Source organism: Lepisosteus oculatus, chromosome 8 (assembly GCF_040954835.1).
Source record: "Lepisosteus oculatus isolate fLepOcu1 chromosome 8, fLepOcu1.hap2, whole genome shotgun sequence".
Lineage (NCBI taxonomy): Eukaryota > Metazoa > Chordata > Actinopteri > Semionotiformes > Lepisosteidae > Lepisosteus > Lepisosteus oculatus.
This window is the reverse complement of record NC_090703.1, coordinates 9,595,117-9,612,695: the sequence shown is the minus strand read 5'-3', so window position 1 is coordinate 9,612,695 and position 17,579 is coordinate 9,595,117. Positions and strand designations below refer to the sequence as shown.

At 40.3% G+C, this 17,579-nt stretch overlaps 1 protein-coding gene across 2 annotated transcripts; it reads left to right on the top strand.

Moving 5' to 3' along the window:
* The first annotated feature begins 1,438 nt into the window (after positions 1–1,438).
* Positions 1,439–17,550, top strand: vsx2 (visual system homeobox 2). Of its 2 annotated transcripts, none has more exons than XM_015350069.2 (5): positions 1,439–1,935; positions 2,909–2,993; positions 6,093–6,216; positions 10,298–10,478; positions 15,242–17,550. In XM_015350069.2, the coding sequence occupies exons 1-5, from the start codon at positions 1,527–1,529 to the stop codon at positions 15,550–15,552; spliced, it is 1,110 nt and encodes a 369-aa protein (XP_015205555.2). In that variant the 5' UTR covers positions 1,439–1,526; the 3' UTR covers positions 15,553–17,550. The 2 variants fall into 2 exon arrangements, with proteins under 2 accessions (XP_015205555.2, XP_006632431.2); XM_006632368.3 differs by having other exon boundaries at positions 15,179–17,550.
* Positions 17,551–17,579: the final 29 nt, after the last annotated feature.

Sequence of the window (17,579 nt, the reverse complement as noted above, 5' to 3'; positions counted from 1 at the left end):
ATAGGAACTACGCAAGCGTGATATATTAATTATGCAACACACAGGCTCTAAAAATATATAATATTATCAAATCACGTTTATCATGACTGATGCATAATAAACGTCATGCGGAATATCGAACGTATGGTAAAGTACTTTTTTTCAAGATACGCCAACGTATTAAAACGTTGAATCAGATATCTTAAATATTTCCAAGAAGTTACATCACTACCAACCTCGAAGCTACAGCACTAACCTGCCGAATGTTTAAAAAACACAAAAATTGCTATTTTCAAAATATGCCTTGTTGATGTTTTTTTCTTGCAATGCAAAACCTATATAAGTAATATAAGTTGGTCGGACCAGTACAACGAATTCTCCGATAAATCTGGGTGCTCTTGCTTGGAAGCTACGGTGTTAGTCTCGATTTGCTGTCCTGTTTCCGCGGCGCTTGTCTTAGCTGTTTAGCTCTGCAGCGTGGGGGCGATTATAAATACTTCTGTCATCACTCGGTCATGAAAACGAAAATTTCGTTTACTGTGTTAATCATAACTCTCATTTTATATATATATACTATATAGCTTCTTTTCACGTGCAATATAGTGATACAATTAGCTGTTAACAGCGGTAAGGACCCAGAAATCTGTTTTAAGCTACCAGCTGTCATTTTTGGAAGGACTTTGATTTTATGCTCGTGGTTCTATTCAGGGGCATCTGGAGATCAATTATCTATTTATCTGAAGCAGAAATACGGAAAGAAGGATTATGCTAGAAAACAAATAGGCTGTAGAGATTTTCGGGACATCGGTTTTGCACTTGACTCAACCCTTCATTTAACGCGTTAAAAAGGTTGATAGATATCTCGTAGATCTAGACCTTAGAATTAGATATTTTTTGTGTTTTACACAGTCTTGCGGCCTGTATCTTGCAGCCATGGTCTCACTCTGACAGACCTGCTATAGAATTGATCAAAACAGGCATTTAACACGCATTTCCAAATGTATTTACTTACACGCTATATACTGCAATTGCTAACGTCTACAAGCTAATATACAATACTATACAGGTGGTTGTTATGGTGTCACATATCCCCTAGTATAGTCGAACTCGAAGTAAAACGAAATATAATCAGTGTGAACACCACAACTGAATTTTGAACTAATTCCTTGGGCTAACCCTCCGTCAATTTAAAAGCGCTCACTGCATACTGAGGGCTCTCCTCTGCAGATATTACTTTTACGAAAGCGTCAGATGTCCTGTGGCACTTGAACAAGCAACGAACTCCGTAGTGTTTGTTAATACTTTCAGCGGTAGAAAAACACAGGTTTCGGTCGTGACGAGAAAGTATTTCCCTGAAATTCCTAATTACTTCCTTGATGCTGATTGGCTGCTCAGCCCTGACCCCTGTTGGGATGGACCTGTTGGATAAAAAGGGAATTTCTAGAGGGGATGATGAACATTGCACAGCGGCGCGTGCACTGGGGACCAAACTTGGGGGAGAGAGAGAGAAAGAAAAAAAATAGTCAGGGAATACAGTCGAAGAAATCATGACAGGGAAAGAAGGGTCAGTGTTGTCGGAGAGTTTAAACAAGCCCAAAGCGGCATCCCCAGCTGACAATGTGGGGACAAACAACCACCAACCATCAAAGACAAATTCCTCCACCGCTCCCAGATGTACGGGATTCGGGATCCAGGAAATTCTGGGGCTCAATAAAGAGCCGCCCTCCACCCCCAGGACCGCCCTGGAGTCTCTGCCGGCTGGAGCGCACTTGCTTGCCGCCAGGTCGGTGCTGGGTCCCGCCGGAGTTGGGATGGGATTAATTGGAGCTGGAGGAATCCCTTCATTTTACAGCCAGCCTGCCTTTTTAGAGGTCCTGTCAGACGCACAAAATGTCCACCTGCAACCCATTAACCGGACGATTGGACCCTTGGACGCAAGCCAGACCGCTAGCTCAGGTATAGGAGAACGTTGGGCATCGTGGAAATCTGCAAATGAAAACCGAAATGCATTGAATATGTTTGGTTTAATTCATATGTTTATGTCTAGCTATTGCCAGAAATATTTAGCGTATGTGTCGAAGTCTCGACCGTCGGAATTTTGAATAGAATAACTTTTTTTTCATTCTTTTATTGAGTGGTATTTCAATTTTCTAGCCCTCACTGTTCTTTTTTTTCGGACTTCTGGTCGCTGTGTATCAAAAGCGACAGTTTCAAAAAAATACGCGTACGGTGTCAATAAAAATAAAATTATACAAATGGAAGTCTTGAAAGAGTTAATCATACAAGTCAAAGTTACATACCGAGATCCAATGATTCACTTTGTGGCCCCGTGTGAGTCTGTATTCAATACTATTTGTATCTACCATCATCGAATCAAAACCAGATTATAAATCAAAACATTATGAATGCTGCAAGTTGCTGTCGTTTTCGGGGTTTATTAATACTATGTTCCCCTTCAATCTTTAAACATGATTTGATTATATTCACAATTGGTGGTTTTTAAAGCACCGTGTATAAATATTAACACATGCCTTAACACTCGGGCATTTTACCATAATAAAATTACTTAATTAAATTATTAATGAAAATGACTAATAATATGTTGTTATGCTTTGAAAATTAGCAATTAAAACCATCCAAGGTTTATAAAAGCTTTTCAAATATAATGTGATAAAATTTTGCTTCCACTAGACTCTCGTGAAATTTCAAATGAGTTAACACGTATTATTTTTTAAAAGATATGAGTAGCTTTTACTTTCTTAAATTAACATTTTTATTTTATGCCAGGTGCCATTTAGTTTAGAAACAGTATTTAAAAAAGTTTTATATGAAACCTATTAGAAAAAGCGAACCGGTCTTTTTTTGTTGTTTTTTTTAAAATAATAAGATCTGTTTTTTTTAATAATAAGAATAAGATTTTTTTTTTCAGATTCCGAAGATGTTTCTTCAAGTGAAAGGAAAGTTTCTAAATCCTCGTTGAGTCAGAGCAAGAAAAGGAAGAAAAGGCGACACCGGTAAAAAGATTATTTCATCTATGGAACACCGCTGTTTTTATTATTATTATTATTATTATTATTATTATTATTATTATTATTATTATTATTATTATTATTATTGTTGTTGTTGTTGTTGTTGTTGTTGTTGTTGTTGATGATGATGTAGGAAAAAATAATTATAGAAAAACTTTGGTTAAGAAAACGTTAAATATTACACAACTCAATATCCAGCTCAGGTTATGCAGTTTTGTAGTGTCTTTTAAAACCAACAAAAAACAACAAATGTTTAGTACCAAAAATGACAAAAAGATCAGCTCCTTAACATGAAATGAGAAATTGCTTGTCCGCTCACTTGTTTAGCTGATCTCGATGTTATGCTCTGCGTGCATTAACAGTTCCCGTGATCCGCTCTTCTTTGGTAGAAGAAGAGGAAATAATCCGGAAACTTTTTCATCTGCTTAGATTCTAAGTGAGATGGAAATGTTTGGATTTGATTAAATCTGTATATTTGGGGCTATCGGTGCATATACTGCAGTGCATGTCAGGTCTGTTATCATCATGAAATATATAACATTAAAAAAACAAAACGGGTGGATGGGGAGCTTTCCTTAGACCTGGTAAAACGAGATTGCGGGGGAAAAGGAAAAAGAGGTAATTCCCTTGTAGACAGGAGATATACATACTCCACGAGTTTTTATACTAATACTAATTCATTTGATTGTGATCGCGATTACCACTGCAATTAACACTTTTAAAATGGGCGGTTATAGTTATGTAAATATGACGTGGGAAATAATTTATCTTTCAAGTAGCACTCTGTTGCTTTTACTCTGTAAATATGGGGTTGCGGTTTAATGTTATATTTGGTTCCAGATAAAAAGGGAGGTATCGGTAATAATCTGTTTCTTCTTTATGGAGCCGTCTCGTGCTTGTTGAGTGTTGTATTTATATTCCCTTCGATTACCCAGACGACTGTGATAGAAACGGTGATACAGGCTATATAAGCTTTTATTCAATTTCCAATGATTTGTTCAATTGCCAATTTTGTCTAAATGGAACAAAATCTTTGCGCTGTTTGATTAGTTAGATTTAGTTACATTGACTAATGCAATGGGCTAGCGATACCGAGATAATACATTTGGCAGTGGAGCGTTTTAGGGGTGTTCATCTCAATTGCATAAGGCACTGATAATAATCAAACTACATCTATATGTTTCTTCCTTACGTCGAGCAATTACATCGAATAACAAAGAAAAACATACAGGCTATTTTCTATATTCCTTCAGATCCATTCCATTGGACATTATAATGATAACATCTCGCACAATTTCAATTTGAAGGGCTCCTTTAAAAACTGCAAGGATTGTCGATAACGTGGAGCGTGAATTAAAGAAATCGAACAAGATGATTTGATCGTTACACAATAATTTTAGGACATAGCGTGCGATTATCAGTATCGGGTATTTTGAACATTCGAACATTTTACGCCCTTATGAACATGGAACAGCTGCCTTCACAAACCGTTGGCAGGCTAATAACAGACTTTGCCCGAAATTAAAACTCATAATAAAATCCTGGGGCCACAAATCAGAGAGGTACCGACCTTGTCGAATTTAGCTTTGCCAGCGCAACGGAATCGAAAACTGTTCGGGCGAATTAAATTTTTAAAAAATCACTCTGCTCCCCCTCTCACCTTTCAGCAGAACAAACATAGACCCGCCTTAAAAATAATAAACGTACCACCAACCTGTGGTGAGACAACTCATTTCAGTGTTTTTAATACTCAATTTATTTCATATTTTGTAGATTTTTGTAGAATATTTTGTAGAATTAAAACTATTCGTTTTTAATATTTATTATAAAAACAAATTATCGAAATATTTTTCCACCTCCATATTTTTTCGAAGCACTAATTATCCTCCCTCTTTAATATTATTTACAGAATATACGTCCTCGAGTGTAAATTCAGGAAACACATTTATATAAATACGGAAATATTACAACCACAAACTGACTGCGCAGGCTAGGTGAAACAGAAACCAAAGAACTAACTTTAAAGCAGTATACAGATAACGTGGGGACAGAGTAGCCCAATAGTGTGTGAGAATCGAAATCATTAGTGCTGTATAATTTAGGAGTTACTGAACAACAAAAGACGGGAGTTGAGAAATGCTCGGTAATTTTTTTTTTTCAGTAAATCTGTTCAGCAAAAATGACCAGTGCAAGAGCAAAACATTTGAAAATACTAAAAATGAATGATGAATCCTTTATTTCGAATTTTTGTGGCATGTTGATTAAGCAAGAGAAATTAGAAGAGGGGCTTTATCACCAAGGAAACAATGAGTTGAGAAATGAAATCCTAGAAATCTTCATTCACCCAGTGGGTGCATTAAATATGACTGATATCCAGGGGATTATATACAAAAAATATATCAAGCCAAGGCTAATGTCTGATTAATCCAACTTCAGTCATCTAGGCCATTTAATTCAAATTCAATCAGTTGTTCTGGGTAATACGGAAAGCTATATGAATTCCAGCTTGAACTACTATTATCTAGTCATGTTTCTGGAACTTGTATTACTTCGTTTTTTTGTGTTGCTTGCTGTTCAGTAATTTACCTCATTTAATCTGGCCAGATGAACCATAGATACCGGTTGGTAATGATTGGTAAAGGGTAACGATTCCTGACTTTCCACATGGAGAGTGGGGACATGATGCCGAGAGTCTGGCTGGAGGCCGAGCGTGAAAGTGCAAGTGAAGGGCAGCAGATCTTGCACAGGCTGACAGGTAACAGCTGAACAGTCCCCACTACAGGCAACCAGTGGAGACCAGGCTGTGCTCTGGACGTGCAAGACTGTGAGGCTGTCCGCACGCCCACACAGCAGTGAGCAGAGTTAATACCTGATGATTTTTTCTTTCCTCAGAGGAAACTCATTTCTTCAATTTCTAACAACAAACCGGAGCAAGTCCCGGTCCCATAGTGCTTTGGCTCTATTTAAGGTTGGCGGTTTTCTGAGAGACTGACAACATTTTCTGGTGCACCTGTGCAAGTGGAGGCAACAAGTGGCGATTGGCTTTCAGTCTCTTTTCCTAATCATTTGATTTCCTTCCTGTAGTACAATCTTCACCTCTTACCAGTTGGAGGAATTGGAGAAAGCCTTTAACGAAGCCCACTATCCGGATGTGTATGCCAGGGAGATGCTGGCCATGAAGACAGAGCTACCCGAGGACAGAATACAGGTAGAGAAATGATTGACCGTTTGTCTTTCTGAGGACGTCTGCTGCCTGTTTCACTTGTCCAGCAGGACACAGCAGTCTTGGTTCAGATGCTATCTTGATAACCCACCCCTGATTCCGGCTTGTATCTCTGGTCCTCTCTTGATACTCCTCAGCTGGGTTTCTGCCAATAACAAGGATAAAGTTGTTTTCATTTCTCTTTCATTACTATTTATTACCTACCCTTTTCAGATCACCGAGTAGGATATTATTACTGTAGAGTAGAGGTATTTATTGTCATATGTACAAGTACATTGGCATTCTTATTCCAATATCCGATTTCTCAGGACATACAGTACACAGTACCACAGACAACACCACACAATGTAGACAGTACATTACACCAAATAATAAAACCAGAACAATAAATACGTGGTAGTGAAATTAAACATGGTTGACGACACAAAAAGTGCGTAGTGCAGACGTGCATTGAGTCTGAACCACCGAAGTGAGCTGTTAGTTCACTTCAGTGAAAAAATAGCTTTTTCTTATTTTTTTGTCATACAAAAAAAATGTCATACATCCCCATCGAGCTTGGAGGAGGTGAGATGTGGAGGTGTGTTCACGCTGCACAGAGCTCCTTGACGGAGCTTCTGAGCACCGTGAGCAAATAGCTCACTTCATGTTTCCTCACAACATAAAGAAGGTCTTTCGGTGGGTGTTTCGGAAGCCCTTTTCGGGAGAACAGGCATTGTTAGTGGAAATCAAACCGAAGAAAAGCTAGAGCAGTAAAATATGATAAGAAAACGAAAAAATGCGCTGCTGTCCCTCTAGGTTCTCTGCTACAGTCTTCAGCAACGTGTAAAGAAAAACATTTTCATGTACCTCATCTGTGCCGTACAAAGTAGCACAACCTGTTTTGTAAAATGTAATAAACGTTAGGGAGAAAGCCTCCAGCGTAGGTTGGAGAGTAGGATCAGTAGCTGTAATGAATTAGGGGTATGAATACGATTTAGCTCTTACTCCAATCCCAAAGACGCAAGAGACTGAATTGCTTTACGGCTCTTCATTGGGCGATTTGTGCATATGAAGCCAGAAGCAGGAGCACAGGTGTTAGGTACCAATGTTAGGTCTTGTCAACGTAAAATGATACCAGCTGTCCGGAGCTGCTAACTTTCAACTGGCAAAAAGGCCATTTCAAGTTATGACAGTTGTAGTTATGAGCTGTGTGTCGTGTGTGTAATTTATGCCATAAAGGTTATTTCCAAAAGACTACAGTATTCATTGGATCAATAAGACGAGGGAAATTCTAAAATGATGAGAAATACATTGCATTAATTATTTTGAGGTGAATTAATTCTGCTAGTGGTCCGGTTTTTGCGTCGAGAATTATACTTTAGAAAGGACAGTCTTTATGATGATAAGTAAGGCTTATGATAATAATGAGAAGAATATTTGCAAGTTGACCGTTAACCGTTAACGTTTCAATTTCAACGTCTTACTAAAAACACAAAATGACTAAGACCTCCAACAACGCACCGTAAAAATTCAAACTCTTTATGTATCACCCCAAAATTAATTGGTCGGACGTGCGAAAAGGAAATAATTCAAGACCACCTTTAAGTTAGAAGTAGAAGGGTTCACTAAGTATAACAAACGGGGTTTTCTGAAGACCACAGGGACCGCGATTCTTAGCACTGCTGTCATACTGTTTAGGACATGAACAGTAAAATGATGCTGGCAGGTGTTGAAGTGTGCGCAGTGATGTTGTACACAGGTATTAAATGCGGGTCTGTATTTCTATCTCCACACGGCACTTCAATTCCTCTTTGCCCTCTTAAAAAAGATAAATTACGTCCCCGCCCCCTCGTCCACGTCTGGGATTTTCAACACATCTCTCTCATCGTGTGCAGTTGGATGTGAAACATTTTTTTCCCTCTCCCAAGAACAGCTCTAACGACCTAATCATGCAATCAGGGCGGGAGAAGATTGCAGTGTGACCCCGGACCATCCATCTGCCAGAGAGCCTTTTAATTTCATTTCCATTACGGCTGCCTTTGGAAAATAAATAAATATATTCCACCCCTAAACAAAATTAACACCCAATTTTCTCATCGAGTGTAATTAGTTAAATCAGATGAGCCCGCGGTGTCCCCAGGGAGGGGGGGCGCGAGACTAGGAGTTAAAATGAAATGATAACTACATTGAATTAATTAGCACGGGTCAATGGCGGAGATCCCCCGGGCTTCGCTGGTTTAATTTCCCGTGATATTTGAGCGCCTGTCGACCATCGATTGGGCTTGAAATTAACTTATTTTTCAATCAGCCTTCCGTTGCCCCTGGGGTCGCTTCCCCTCTCGCTTCCCCTCTGGTTTTCTTTGAATGCCAGAGAAGCAATTTTTCATCAAGAAACCCATCTCTTGTATGAGATAAGGGTTATCATCAGAATTACGAGAAAGGGTTTCAAAAACGGTTTTGATAATTTTTAATTTAATGTCTGCCTCTTCCTGCGAACCGCAGCCCCCCTCCTCTTTCCTCCAGTCTGCAATCCAAGCATCACGAAGCGCATGGATAGCTCGCTCTTAAACGCTTAGAGCTGGCTGCGTGGAAATCAATTTAGACGCTCCTTAAACTGACAGATCGCTCCAGGCTTTATCGGCTAGAAACAAGTGGCTGACACTGAGCGCTCTGCAGGTTAAACATCTAGACATGACACCGGCCATCAATTCACTTTATATCCCAGGCACAGGGGTGGGTGTCTGACAACCACAACATTCCTTTACTACTTCTGTTCACATAGAGAAATGGGCAAACACAGAAGACCGACAGATTTCGCAAAGCAGTGGAATGAAAAGTTTAAAGAAACGTGTTGCAACGACAGGCAATAGCAGTTGAAGGTTTCGGAAGACAACTGCAAGCTTTCGTTTTGACGGTGCTCCTCAATAATAATGAACACACGAGAGACTGTATGACCAGCAGAAGGTAGAATGACATGATAATTACATTGAAATAATCAGCACTGTTTTACGGAGTAAAAGCAGTTCGCATTTTTACCACCAGGGCTCGCTGCCACGTATGCTATATGTACAGTATGCGCATTTCATAATATGATACGGCAACCCTGAATTGGAAGAAGCGGTTGGAGAATGGAGGGATGGGTAATCTGATAGGATTGGGAATTCGTTCTGGCACGAAAAAAAAAAGATTTGTATAGTAATCAACTCAAAATAAACGGTTGGCAATTTATTCAGCCTTATCCTTTGTAGAAATGAGACTTCACCATAAAAATAAATGATCATGACACACTTCCCCATAGTCCATGGGTTTTGACCTTGGCCATGATTTCCAAAGTGGTTGTGCACACTGAGGGACTCCTCCTGAGCTACGTGAGGGTCCCTGTGTCCTGTTACACAGCAGCAACTTGTCAGGTACCTGTGGGATCACAGTGTGGCCACTGAGAGTTATTCATTTATTTGTGTTACTCTTTGACTTGAAGCCATGAATTAACATATGTGCACATTTGTATAGCTGGGCAGTTTACTGTAGTAAAGCATCTTGATCAAGGGAACAACCGCAGAGCCCAGTGATTATAATCTTCAACCTTCCCATTACGGGCCTAAAACCTTCACCTCCGTGCTGCTGCTGCTGCTGCAGATTAGGTGAGAGTGGTATCACTTCAGGTGTGGAGACAGGGCAGCCCTGCGCTGGTACGGGCAGTAGTAGCATTTGGGTGAAGTGAATAAAGAGATGGCAACTGTGAAACGAGGAAGTGGTCATTTTAAAACACAATCTCTTCAATTCCAGAGGCCAGTGAGAAGGACGAGTATTTGAGTCCTGACTGTCAGGGCTCCAGTTGAGGGGGTCCTGTTGTTCCTGTCCTGGGCCTCACGGCCCGCAGGGTTGTTTCCTTCCTAACTGCGAAGGCCCCCAGGAGCAGCCTGAGCTCAAATCAGGGGTGTCCGAGCTGCAGGGGTTTCGATAAAGCAGATGTAGCCACACCGGGGAGGAAGCCGAGCGCGGGTGGGATGTAGACACGCCGGGACAGGCATGGTTCGGTGTTCGTGGGGGTTCGGCATTCCTGACCTGCCTGGGGGCTCCTGTCCAGGTGTGGTTCCAGAACCGGCGTGCCAAGTGGAGGAAGCGCGAGAAGTGCTGGGGCCGCAGCAGCGTGATGGCGGAGTACGGGCTGTACGGCGCCATGGTCCGGCACTCCATCCCCCTGCCCGAGTCCATTCTCAAATCTGCCAAGGATGGCATCATGGACTCCTGTGCCCCCTGGCTGCTTGGTAAGAAGATCAGGCGCCATTTTGGAATTGCGTCGTCCTCCTCAGCTCTCTCTTTTTGTGCACTCTCTCTTCTGTGCTCTCCTGTCTTTATCCTTCTGTCTCTCATTCTCCACCCCATCCTCCAGCCCATCCAGGTGGCCGACCCGTCTGCAGGGGTCGCGCGTAATTATCTGAACTTGCACAGCTACCACTAACCAGACAGACCACAGGAACAGGGAGCCTGGTGTGTGGAAGAAAAGCAAACCCAGTTGGCAGCTTCATTCTAGCTCTCTAGTTGTGCAGTGAAAGCACCAATCTTTGTGTATAGAACCAGTTAGATGCAATCACAGAGCCTTCCATGAGATCTTAAGCTCAAGTGAAGACGCAGGAACTGCTGGACATAAATACCTTTTCCGTGCTCCATGAGCCGCATGTTTTCATGTTTTTTGAAACAGGAAAATGAATGAGTTGATAGTTTAAGAGTACTACGACAGACTCTCGATGAAGTTACGAATAGTACCCTGCCACCCATAATTAATAAGAATCAGTGTGCAGATACTCTTAAACTGTGGGGTCATAAAAGAATACTGCACCACATATTTATAGTTTCTATTGCCTGGGGTTGGTTAAAATTTAGCAGGGATATAGTTTAAGTCAGTGTTTAAGAAGACTGTCTCTTCTATCTGATAACTAGTGATATGCAGCAAATCACAGTTAATCGGGTTGTCTTAGGATAATCCTTCTTTTTTGCGTAACCCATCACTCTATTGATTACAATCCAACAATGCGATGTTTTGGGTTACAAAGGGAAGCCAGTGCGTGCAGCAGTAACACGTAGTAATTTTAAAATACTCATGTAGACTCACTTGTATTACATAGTGTGACAGGAAGCAACAGTTTTTGTGTGGGCTTCCAGGGATCCAAAAAGGAAGCCACAGAGCCTTTATGACCCCAGTGCAGCCCTCCTGTGACCCCCGAGAGGGTGTTGAGCCACAGTTTGGGGATTATTGTTGACAGACTGTTCACACTTCAACACACCCTCACTGCCATTCACACCTCAATGTGGCCATAACACTGTTAGGTCAATGCTTCTGCCATGACATGACCTGACCTGTAAGGACATAAGAATGGTGACAAACCAGAAGAGACCACTTTAGCCCATTTAGCCAGTTAGTAATATATTTATCCAAGAAACTCACCCAGCTGTTTCTTGAAGAAAGCCAAAGTAATGGCTTCAGCAACATGGCTGGGTAATAATAAGAATAATAATAGCTTACACTTATATAGCGCTTTTCTGGACACTCCACTCAAAGCGCTTTACAGGTAATGGGGATCCCCTCCACCACCACCAGTGTGCAGCCCCACCTGGATGATGCGACGGCAGCCATAGTGCGCCAGAACGTTCACCACACATCAGCTATCAGAGAGGAGAGCAGAGTAATGTAGCCAATTCATAGATGAGGATTATTAGGAAGCCATGATTGGTAAAGGCCAAAGGGAAATTTGGCCAGGACGCCAGGGTTACACCCCTACTCTTTTTGAGAAACACCCTGGGATTTTTATGACCACAGAGAGTCAGAACCCCAGTTTTACGTCTCATCCGAAGGACGGCGCCTGTTTACAGTATAGTGTCACTGTCACTATACTGGGGCATTAGGACCCACATGGACCGCAGGGTGAGCGCCCCCTGCTGGCCCCACTAACACCTCTTCCAGCAGCACCCTTAGTTTTTCCCAGGAGGTCTCCCATCCAGGTACTGACCAGGCTCACACCTGCTGAGCTTCAGTGGGCTGCCAGTTGTGAGTTGCAGGGTGATATGGCTACTGGTGTAGCTTGTCCCACACCCCCACAATCATTTACGTAAAGAACTGCCTCCTGTTCTCAGTTTTAAATGCCCTTCCACTTACTTTAGTTTCCACTTGTGTCCTCTTTGTTTATTCTGAAGAAGATGGTTCCACATGTTGACTTTGTCAATGCCTTTGAGGATTTTAAATACTTGCGTCAGGTCCAATCATAGTCTTCTCTTTTCAATGCTGAAAAGATTCATTTGTGTTCCCTTGTCAGGTGTAGTGATGAGGCACATGAAGTTAATGTTCCAGTATATTAAAGATAACTACCTCAGCACTTCTGTATCTGGTGGTAAAATAAATTGAAATAATATGATATATAAATATTATATATTTTCCTCCTTCCCACTTCAGATATTAATACCTTAACTTTCTGCAGTTAAGGTTCTTAGACTTCGAAATAGAAAGAACACAGGAGTAGGAAATATTTAATTAGAGAAATAATAAGAAATAAATTTGAGAATACATTGGCATATATATCATGTCTTGATCTCTACAGTATGTTTAGGATTAATCCCTAAATCAGAAGTAAAATTATTCAAAAGCACCATTATGTATGCAAACCAGCATCCCTGAGAGGATCTTATTTTGAAGTGAAGTGGTATCATTATGTGTTACTATGTGTTAGCATTCGTTCTCAAACAAAATCCTCCAGTTTTTCAGATAATGTGACAATACGCTAATAAAAACATATTTCTGTGTATTTTTAAACAGATGCTCATGTATAAATATGATTTTTTGTATAAAGAGTAACAACATTTATCCAATTAACTGCATAATTTATTTCTTCATTTGGTTCAATATTGGCTCAGTATTAAAATGGGTAGCAAGCACCAATTTATTTTGTAAATTAAGAACTTAACATTCACTGCCAAAGCAGTAGCGTATTCAAGCCTTTATGTTTAGTGGTAGAGTTCACATGTCTTACATTCCACATTTATTCCAACACACTCAGTGACTGCAGTAACTCTTTAACACACTTCCATATATTTTGGAAAACGGTATTTTCAAGACATACGTTAATTCCATGCTGAAAGGGCAAAAAGGGACACAATGCTTCGCTTGTGGAGCCTTCTTCAGGTGTGTTACGTTCTTTTCTTCTTCACACACTTGAAACCGACACATTGTCTCTTTTTTTTCCTTTCAGCATGGAATAAACCTTTATCTGTTGCTTTGCAGCATAGACATGCTGACAAAGCTCCCTACTTGAATTTATACAATATGGTGTCCATTCTGGGGGTGTCACATCCCCTTTCATCAACAAAAAACGTCACTGAAACCAGGATAAACTCTGACCCGATGTGCCTCTGTTATGTAGCTGTCCCTCAAAGCAATACAAGATTATACATGTCAGAATGTATTGGTAACTTTTAAGAAGCATCTGTTTTTAATCTGCTAAGAGAACATGGATTAGTTTTTTGGTTACTCTGCTTTCACATCATTAGTATTGATTGTAGTGCTTATAGTTGCTCTGCAGCTGATGAGAGGACTTAAGCTAACAGCCAAATTGATTGGGACCAACCACCAACCTGAGGATTTACTCCTCCACTCGCATCACCATTTGTTTTGGTCTCCCTGGTAATGCGTCCTGGGTATTGTCAGATCCCTCGCAGATGATGAGTGCCATTTTATACTCCCAGGTCATCGATGGGCACTGCTAATGAGTGTCAAAGTTTATACTAGTAAAAACCAACAACAAACACTCAAGATTAAATTGAGGGAAGTTGCCTTTTGCAGTTCCAATTTGTCGTCTTTTGACTATGAATTTTAACTGCGTGGAGGCAGATGTTCCCTTGAACATTTCAGCTAAAGTAGGCATAGCTAGTTAGTCTCTCCCCAGTTCTTAAACACAAAAATAGTCACAAACAAGAGGAGGCCATTTAGTCTGTCTAGCCTGTTGAGTAGTTTGAAGCTCATTGATTCAAACATCTCATCCACTCTTTACTTGAAAGAAGCCAGGGTACTGCCTTCAACATACCAGTGTATTTTTTCAATTCAAATATTTATTGTTGCTTTCACAAATGCATTCTCAAAGACCCCTGACTGGTCTAACTTCTTTAACTTGTTCATCAAGTCAAAAACATCTAGCAACAATGACTGACCGAAGAGTGAAATGTCAGAAAGCGTGCAACCTATTAGACAGCACAATCTTGATGTAAAATTGAACACTTGCAAAGTCACTGAGGAACCTTACCATTTACATATATGTATACTTACCTATATATAGATACACAATATAGGCGTAGGTATAAAAGTCATTCCATTTACTTTGTGAGAATTGCACTAGAAACACCCAGCCTGCACTTGAAATATGAAACAACGAGACATTCGTATCAAAGTTTTAATGCACAGATGTCTATTCAACTTCATCATTCATATTCATAAGGATGTTGTTGGTTTGTATAGTATTGTGTGTAATAGTGATTATAAAAATTATTGATAGATTATTTATGAGTGTCCTCAAATAAGGATTGTTCAGCCGAAGTTCATCTTGCTGGTCAACTTCATTAAAAATGATCAGTTGCTGATATTTATAAAGATCTTCTGAGCACAGAACTTGAGGTGATCTGGTCTTTTGGACCTGTGATTGGTCTGCCTCCTTTTACATGATATGATCACATATCTCTTTCGAAAGCAGGCTCTTTCATGCTCAGAACAGACTTGGTAGTTCCTGTGCGCAACAGTTCTTGTAAATGTTTTATCAGTCTTTTTACCCGCAGTCATGGTTCACACATGCATCCACTTTCCATTCTCTCTCTCTCTCTCTTTCTGCTCATGCATGCTCATTCTGGAGAAAGCAAAGCAAACTGAAGAAACAGTATTCAGCACCTGCTATAGCTTAATCTGGAATCTTTCTTTGCTTACTGTTTTCAGTTCAAGATGGCTTTCCAATGACCAGACGGTTTTCTAAATCCGACTACCCACAATTCTTTTTAGGGATGCACAAAAAGTCATTGGAGGCGTCAGTGACCCCCTCAGCAGGGAAGCCCGATGCCACTCAGTCGCCAGCCAATCAGAAACAGGATGAGCTGGAGGCAGAGGAGAGGAGGAAAGAGTCCAAGTCACCCATTTCCAAAGAGGAACTGAGGGAAAACAGCATTGCAGCACTCAGGGCCAAAGCACAGGAGCACAGTGCTAAAGTGCTGGGGACAGTATCCAGTGAGGGACCGGGGAACAAGATGGAGACAGACGACGCAGAAGAGAAAACCAGAGATCCGTTAAATTCTTCAGAAGAGGAAAAAAAATAAATACAAATGTTACCTTTTGAAAACAAAGGACTTTCTTTGTATCTTAGGACTTTTCAGTGCCCTTGCAGTACTTTAAACCTCTCTAAGAACTCTTTCAGAATCGTCAAATCTCCGTCACTTTTACAGGTTTTATAAGTGTAACATACATGTATATTCATGTAGTTTTTTTTCTAGCCACGTAATTATGGTTTGCTTCTTGTCTTTCCTCCTTTGCTTTTGCATAAATCTTTCTCTCCGCACAAAGATTGTTTAGCTTCAAAGACAGAACGTCTCTTACAGGTGATACAAACCTACTGATGTGAAAAACACCCACTAGGAGGCAGTCAAGGTCAACAAACTCAGTAGTAAGGTGTGATGTCTTTCATGCATGGTTCTCATGCAACTTTTATTCCTGCTGTATGCATGGTCCTGCACAGGAGCATTGTATATACTGTTTTGTTACCTGTCACTGGAAGAAAAACAAACAAAAACTGTTGTCTATATTTTCTGAAATTGCATAAAGACATAAGAGAATAACCTGAATTTAAGCCCTTTCTGCAGTCATATGCAATTAAACAGAGAAAATCAAATCTCTCCAATTTCGGTATCAGCTCATGCAGACTTCAGAAGACTTTTGTCCTGTGCTTAAACCTTGACGCAGTATCCAGTTTTTTTCCCCATGACACTCAGTATACTCAATTTGAGATCCCAGAAATCCCAAAAGGTGTCCAATTTCATCTGAACTTGCTCGTTTTTACTTTCTAAATTATCCAGATCTGTCACTGAAGCCTTGTTTAAATTGACTTTGTTAATTAGGATGGCAGCTAGGTTTGGTTTTACAGGTCTGTATTGGTGGGGCAGGCAAGCTTGCATTCACCATGAAAAGACAGCTTCTCCCTTTTCAGGAGTAAGGATGAGAGCACATACAAAATAATAATTCTCTGAATCCCATAACTGGAACTTAAACTTGTGATGAACATCTGGGCTCAGTGGTTAGTGGGATGTGGCAGCAAGCCCTTTGTTTGTGAATGGAATTCTCTTCCGGATTTTTTCAACACCCATTCCCTTAATAATAACTGTAACTTGTAACTGCAAATGCAACTTACTTTTGATACCATTAACCTACTACACATTGTCTCACCCACTGTTTTGAAGATCTGGTGCTCGATGAAGACATCGCCCTATATCTTGTATCCAGAATGTAACAATGAAGCAGACAAGATTCCAGATTAGAAAAGAACACTGACCCATCTGATAATTCCCATCTAATAATCCTTTTGCGTTTGTCATCACACTCTAGCATAGATAATGCAGACAAAGGCCAACAAGTACTGGGTTTTAGATCTGAGATTGCTAGGAGGGCCGGACTCTCGACTGTACCAAGTGGAACTTATTTGTGAGGATAAAAAATACTTTAGCTGATGACAGGTTTTGCATTCTATTTCTGGACTGTTTTAAGCAGATGTTATCTGCTTGAGATAAGAAAGACTCCGGTTTGACCATACATAAACCCATCTCCAGAGAGACAGTTTCTATCATCCTCTCATTTACATTAAAATGCCATTATTGCAACAGCCCACCATGAACGAACACTGATAAATATCTTGTGATGAGTTTAAACCTGACCATTCTCCGGATCTCTCCACGTTACCAAGCAGCTTTAGAATGTACTTCTTCCTGGTGTAAATGGTGTAAATAATGGGAAAATAGCATACCACTGAAGTGTGAAAAACATGAAATATACTTTAATGTAGCTAAGAATAAAACAATGTGTTTTTTGTTTTACCTTTCTGTATGATAAAAATAAAACGTGCAATGGTTATTTAGACAACGCGTGTCGTGTGTCCTACAGTTCTTTCATCAACTTCTGTATTCATGTTTCTTCCAGAACCCCCTCCCTGCCTGATTAGTCTGTAAAGCGCGCTTATTTGTCTCTTTGCAGTTATTTTAAAATTCCTTAAATGTTCGCCAGTACCTTAAGCAAACGAGCAACCTATTAAGAACAAGAAAATGTAAGAATGTAACAACCTCCGCACACATCACAATTC

Coding starts and splice junctions, on each gene's coding strand:
- vsx2 (XM_006632368.3), top strand. CDS start 1,527: ATGACAGGGAAAGAAGGGTCAGTGTTGTCGGAGAGTTTAAACAAGCCC. Junction 1,936..2,908: donor AAGCCAGACCGCTAGCTCAG/GTATAGGAGAAC, acceptor TTTTTTTTTCAG/ATTCCGAAGATGTTTCTTCA. Junction 10,479..15,178: donor CTGTGCCCCCTGGCTGCTTG/GTAAGAAGATCA, acceptor TACTGTTTTCAG/TTCAAGATGGCTTTCCAATG.